This window comes from Leptodactylus fuscus, chromosome 7 (assembly GCF_031893055.1).
Source record: "Leptodactylus fuscus isolate aLepFus1 chromosome 7, aLepFus1.hap2, whole genome shotgun sequence".
Lineage (NCBI taxonomy): Eukaryota > Metazoa > Chordata > Amphibia > Anura > Leptodactylidae > Leptodactylus > Leptodactylus fuscus.
Window position 1 is genome coordinate 34683941 of NC_134271.1, and position 6869 is coordinate 34690809.

At 44.9% G+C, this 6869-nt stretch overlaps 1 protein-coding gene across 3 annotated transcripts in view; it reads right to left on the reverse strand.

Moving 5' to 3' along the window:
* The window catches only part of PACS1 (phosphofurin acidic cluster sorting protein 1), a 53783-nt gene extending 48084 nt beyond the window's left edge, over positions 1 to 5699 (reverse strand). For all 3 annotated transcript variants that reach the window (XM_075281593.1, XM_075281592.1, XM_075281591.1), the window contains exons 1-3: positions 5497 to 5699; positions 2414 to 2501; positions 577 to 666 (exon numbers count right to left, since the gene is read on the reverse strand). In XM_075281593.1, coding sequence (XP_075137694.1) covers positions 577 to 666; positions 2414 to 2501; positions 5497 to 5678 — 360 coding nt within the window. In that variant the 5' untranslated portion in view covers positions 5679 to 5699. The remainder of the gene's footprint in view (positions 1 to 576; positions 667 to 2413; positions 2502 to 5496) is intronic.
* Positions 5700 to 6869: the final 1170 nt, after the last annotated feature.

Consider the following 6869-nt stretch of genomic DNA (forward strand, 5'->3'; position numbering starts at 1 on the left):
TAGGTCTTGATCACCTGGCCTTAATCCGAGGTCTAATGCGAATATATCGGGTCTGAATATATGTAGCTATCCACTTTTGTAAAGGCCAAGAGGAGGACGCTTTAATTTTTCTGTGTCTGCCATGATGTCATTATATGAGAAGAGCGAGAGAGAGAACCAGGCTGTCACATAAGGACTAGAGATGAGCGAGTGCTATTCGAAACTCCCGTTTCGAATAGCACGCACCCATAGGAATGAATGGACGCAGCCAGCACCCAGGGGGTTAAGCGGCCGGACGCCGGCAAAGTCTGCGTGCCGGCCGCTTCCATTCATTCCTATGGGTGCGTGCTATTCGTAACGGCCGTTTCAAATAGTACTCGCTCATCTCTAATAAGGACAACTCCTGGGAAAGGTAGTCTGGCACTGATTATTGGCGTGCTAGCTACACTGCAGAAGAGGGGGTGTCTCTGCGAGAAAACTTTTTAAAAAGAAATAAGTGAAAAATAGGGAAAACTAGACAAAAATAACAGAAAATTACATATAAAAAACATATTTATAGATACAATAAAAATTCTTAAAAGAGCGTTGGAAACTCACCTGCAGCGAGAATGTTAGCTGTAACTCTGTCTCTGAAACGCCACTACTTGGAAGAGAGATTTCATTTGAACGCAAAATTCGTTTTGAGCCCTGTAGTCAAACAAAAAAAAAAAGTCGTCGCATTAACTAGAAGACCAGGCCATTTTTCCCAGTTCATAACACACTTATAATATAATAATACTGTATAATTTTTGCTTGGTTATTCAAATATTTTTCTGTATTTTATTGACACCCAAAGAGCTTTATTTTAGGTCATTTTTAGTTATTTTTTTTATTCTTCTAAGGGGGTGTTCACACTACCGTCTGTGTCCGACAGGTAGTGTCCGCTCCTAGTGTCCGTTCAAAATCTGGCACGGATATTAGGAGCGGACACTAGCTGTGTCCGTGACACCTGTCATTTATTTAAATGGCGATCGGGTGCGTTCTTTTGCACTCCATGCCTTTCCTTCACTGTCCGCATGTAAAGATGTCCGACTTTTCAAGCGGACAGAAAAACCCTAGTGTCCGCTCCTAATGTCCGTGCCAGATTTTGAACGGACACTAGGAGTGGATACTACCTGTCGGACACAGACGGTAGTGTGAACGCCCCCTAATATTCAAGAAAATGAAAAAGTGAAAGTGTTTTTGTTTTTTGTTTTTTTAAATAGAACAAAAAGACTCTTTCAAATTGTTCCCCTTTCTGTTACAGCATCTTTAATATAGGGGTTGCACACCATAGGGCATACCACAAAGAAATATTGGCCTCTTATACTTATCAGAGACTCGCTGTAATACACATACGATCTCCAGCATAACCGGAAAAAAATGTCTTTGTTAAACAACGGGATGTCATGCATGTGAAATAAAAAGACAAACAAGTTCTGCTCGCATTATTATAACAGAATGCTATCCCAAAACACATGCATGGCTCCACCAAAACACATGCACAACTCGGAACAAACTTCCAGTACTATGGCCAGGTCAGGTTGGTAATGTGCTGAGTAGCACAAGGGGAATTCAGCTTCTCTATCAAGACAGCAATATGACATTGAGGGATGGGGGAAACATGGACTTGAAGTCATATTAATCAGAACCCAGACGTTTACCAGCGCCTGGATCATGGGGTCAAAAAAACTGCACCTAACACTTGTGCGACATCCACACTACAGCTGCAATAACTTATCACTAGTAAGGAATGTCTGATACAGTTTGGGCAGATGGAAAAAAATTCCATTAGTCAGAAAAGACGTTTTCACTCACTGAATGTTGTATTTTGCCACTGTAAGGAGGAAGCAATGCAACTGCTTTTCCCCAGTCATATAAGACACAATAACTCCAGTTCTGATCACCCATAGATTCAGTTTTTATGCCAGCATTGCAACCCCCTGACAATAACCCATGTTATCACACTACTTAAGTTTAGAAATTTATAATTATTAAATAGGGAATTATTGTTTGTCTCAGCAACCTTCGGCCCTCCAGCTGCTGTGTAACTACAACTCTGAACATGCTCCATTCACTTCCACAGGCGTTCCTATGGGAGAATGCACGCTGGGAGTTGTAGTTTTCCAATAGCTGGAGTGCCAAAGGTTGCCTAACCCTGGTCTGCAGGAATGGGAAATTAGATACAATGTTGTGCAAAAGTTTTAGACAGGTTTAGACGGCAAAGTAAATCCATTTAAATGAATGCAAAATGTCACGGACACAGCTAGTGTCCGATGCTAATGTCCGTACAAGATTTTGAACGGACATTAGCTGTCGGACACAGATGGTAGTCTGAACGCTCCCTTAGTTACGCTTAAAATAGTTTTTAATAATATTGCTTGTATGTTTATGATACATAAAGCAGACATATTACCTGAAGCTTCACAGCAATAACAACGGATGGTAAATCTTTATCCAGATCCTTCAGCATAACAAGCTTCCGCAACGTCAGAGAAAACAGCCTGGAATCAAAATAGATATTGATTCAATACATCAAACTCTATTGCTGCGTAAAGAAAGATGACCAAAGAGCTCTTTATGAATTTTACACATTAAAGCACAAGATAGTAGGCGTCTTTTCACATTAAAGGGATTCTACCACTAAAACACTTTTTTTTCTAGTTACCACGTCGGAATAGCCTTTAAAAAGGCTATTCGTCTCTTACCTGTGGAAGTGCTCTCCGCCGCGCCGTTCGTTCAAAATACCGGTTTGTACCGGTATGCTAATTAGTTCTCTCGCAGCGATGGTGGCGTCTCCATTGCAGCTCGAAAACCGACCGCAGCGCCGCCTCTCTGGTCTTCGGTGTCCTCCCCTTGCTTCTTCAGCGTACTGTCGGACGCCTGCGCAGTACGCTCTGTTCGGCGAAGATTGCCGAACGTACTGCGCATGCACGAAATTGCGGTCCCAGCCATAGTGCGGGCACCGCACTTTCACACATGCGCAGTACGTTCGGCAATCTTCGCCGAACAGAGAGCATACTGCGCAGGCGTCCGACAGACGCTGAAGAGGCAAGGGGAGGACACCGAAGACCAGAGAGGCGGCGCTGCGGTCGGTTTTCGAGCTGCAATGGGGACGCCCCCATCGCTGCGAGAGAACTAATTAGCATACCGGTCCAAACCGGTATTTTGAACGAACGGCGCGGCGGAGAGCACTTCCACAGGTAAGAGACGAATAGCCTTTGTAAAGGCTATTCCGACGTGGTAACTAGAAAAAAAAGTGTTTTAGTGGTAGAATCCCTTTAAATTTTTTAAAGCCAAAATCAAAAGTGGATTTAATAACAAGACAAGTAATATCTGTCAGATATAGGTTCTCACACATTATGATCCTTGGCTTTACAAACTACATAAAAAACCCTGAATATAGAGTTCCATTAGGAAACTTTGTAATGTACATTATGCACCGTTGCAGCCTCAGGCCAAGATCTCAGGAACCAAATGTTCTTCCTTAAAGGAAGTTTGACAGGTCCAAAATGCCTCCCATATCAATAATAGAGTTGTGTAGGGGCCAGGTGACTGATGTGACGTGTCTTTTGTGAAGAGGCCACCAAAGTCAGTCTGTAATTGGCTGCAACAGTGATCTGGCACAAACAGGTAGTCACGGCTGTTGTCAGTCAGGGCTCCTGTACACTGAGCAGAGCTGTCTTTTCTGTTACTAGCCCATCAGCTGCCCTATTAAATCTCCCTATTAAAGGGGTTGTCCCATCACAAGGATCCTATCTATACTGCTAGTTTGTGTGGATTTAAGACTTTTCCTAAATACACTGCTTTATCAAAACGGCTTTGTTTGGCCGCTATCTTAATTTATTCACTTCATTGTTTACACTATGTTTCTATGGACCTTGGGATTATCTGCTCATTTGTCTAGTGATGTCACTGCCTGCTCTCAGGGGGGGAGGGAGGGGCTGGGAGCAGCTCTGAGCTGTTTGTGTCTGATAAGTAGCGGAGCTTCTCAGATAGGGGAGGTGAGAGATCCGGGATTTCTGAGCTCTTATCAGTCAGTTTAATTGAATTTGGCTGATAAGGGCTGAGATAGGGAGTCCCTTACCTCTGTATGTAATGCAAACTGACTCAAATCCAGCTCTGCTACATCAGCTTCACACTGTGGTAATTCATTTACAACCAATCCCGTGCAAGTGAAACCCCGCCCACCTATGTGCCGAAAATAGCAGGAAGTGAAGAGAGCACAACAGCCTGCAGGTTAGTGAACAAGCGTCATGGGAATACCCCTTTAAGTCCCACTATTAATTCCCCGGCTCTTCTGATCAGTAATAAAAGCTCTCTTATGCTTTAACCACTATTATGGCAGATGTCAGATCTTCAGAAGCCGCCGGGTCTCTGCTGCAGTACATAGGCATTAACCCTGCTAAAGCCTCAGGCAAACATGACAGAGACACCATGTTCCCATTACTGTTTCATTATGGGGTGGATCGCCAGCCCTGAAGTGAGATCCAGGAGCAGCAATCGATTACTATGGCAGCTATTAAAAGCTCTCAGGTTCTAGACAGCATGTAATAGAAGTATAGGTATTTCTCAATACATTGCAATGCATTACATAGCATTGTACAGCATTAGGGATCAGACCCCCTGGGGTACAAAACCCCTATAGGGTCCAAAAATGAGGCTAGGACTACGCAGCAACGTGAAAATTCTCACACGATTTTAATGCAATGCGATTTCACAGAAATGTTGCACAATGCTGCAATATGCACTGTTTACAGCTGTACAAGCAGCATGAATAAAAAAAAAAAATACATGCAAAAATTATAAAGTAACTGTAGTAGAGCGCGAGTCGCTGTCACATGCAACACATTTGAGGTCTATAGAAGTGATGTCGCATGCAACAAAGTAGAGCAAGGTTTGATTGTTTGCAATGGTCAAGTTTCCTGTGACACCATAGAAATGTGTTGTAGCGCAGTCGAACTACAAATATCATATAGCCCTATCCTAAAAGTGATTTTTTAAAACACAGCTTTTCTGCTGTACGTTTTTTTTTTCCGTAATGTGTGGATGGGATTGGTCAGAATCTCTCCACTTTGCAGGTACTGTAAAACATTGCACTACCGTATGCTTACCGATAGATCTCCACAGGGATCATGTGGACAGGAAAGTAGTTCACAATCTACTTTCCTGTTTGCATGATTCGTGCGGGCATTGCACGGCCAGCACACGGACCCCATTATAGTCTATGGGGTCCGTGTGCTTTTACTGCACACCGCTTGCAGTTGCGTTCGGTATTAGGACACACCTGCAATGCTAGTTCTGATGTTCCCTCACTACTATGGCTAAACTTCCCACTAATGTCTGACATATGCAAATGCTCGGCCATTCCCCACAGGGTCGGGTCTTTCCGCCGCCAGGTAACCTCAGCCAAAGCGAATTACATAATGTCACCTTCCCATAACCATTGTACATTATGTGCAGGTGTGAATGACATCATGTTACGTGCTTACGTCATACCTAGGTACGCAGGCCGCACTGCCTCGGTCTGTCTCCCAGGTCGCGTATAAATTCATGCGGACCGGACCTCCAGCTGTCGGGGCGGGCCCGGTAACAGGCAAGTCGCCACCAAGTGTGGAGCCCCCTGGTGGTGCCATGACAGTGGCCCCCGAGGGCCCCGTTGACACAGAGCGCTCGGACATGGCGCAGGGAGCAGAGCAAACTGAGGCAACGTCCAATCATATGATGAGCAGGGAACCTCGTGACAGGGCGAGGCGCGGCCAATCACAGACTTACGTCACCAGCTCGTCAGGCGTGCACCAATCAGCGCTGAGAAGCAATGTTTACGGGCGAGGCTTCCTTCCTTGACGTCATTGCTTCTCTGTCCAATGAGTGTGCGATAAGAGCATGGTCGCTTCACGTCCGCTGTGTCTCGTTACCTGGAGGCGGATAATGTTATTACCGGGGGCGGGAGGCGGTGCTGTATAGGTAGAGACAGAGGGCGGCAGGAGTAATGGCTGCCTGTAGTGTGCCGGCTGTCTAAGGTTATTGCCTCATCTAGGATTATGAAGCGGAGTGTTGTTCACTGGACAGTTGCATATAGGACAATTCCATAATATGGAGAATCTCCTACACACTAGAGCAGTCCAATAATAACACGTCTGTGCCCTGCACCAAAGCAAAATGACTCCATGTACTGCAGGCTCAGTGTAGCCGTATAGAGGGCAATGGGATCTGCACTGACTCTTGTTTCATACGTCACTTTGGGGCACTTGCATTAAGGGATTTACACCCAGAGATCAGCTGCACACACTCACAACGTCTGGTGGGTCAGCATTTAAAGGGCTCACCCACCTTTGAAATATTAGTGGCCTATCCTTAGCATTTAAAGGGCTCACCCACCTTTGAAATATTAGTGGCCTATCGTTCGCATACCTCACCATATTGGATCTGGGGGGTCTGACATCCAAGTGCGCTGCAGATTAGCTGCTCTGGAATAGCTCAGGTCCAGGTAATGTTTACATATAGAGATGAGCAAGTACTGTTCGGATCATTCATTTCTATGGAGCGTGCTGTTCGGATCAGCTGAACCAAACAGTACTCGCTCATCTCTATTTACATACTGTTAGCCATACCCCACCCCCATCCCAATCGTCATACAAAGAGTAGCTGCCGCTTTAGGTACTGCCCTATATATCAATCACTGATACGATATTTAGCCACCTGTGGCCCCTGGCATGTAAATATTACTGGAGCGACTGATGTGCAGGAGCTCAGCTGTTGGACATATACATAGGTTATTGATATTAAAACAAGTGGTTAACCCCTTTAAGGCTCCACGTAGCAAGCCGTAGCCAAAAAAGTCCTGAGGGAAATTATTGTTTTTTGTGTTT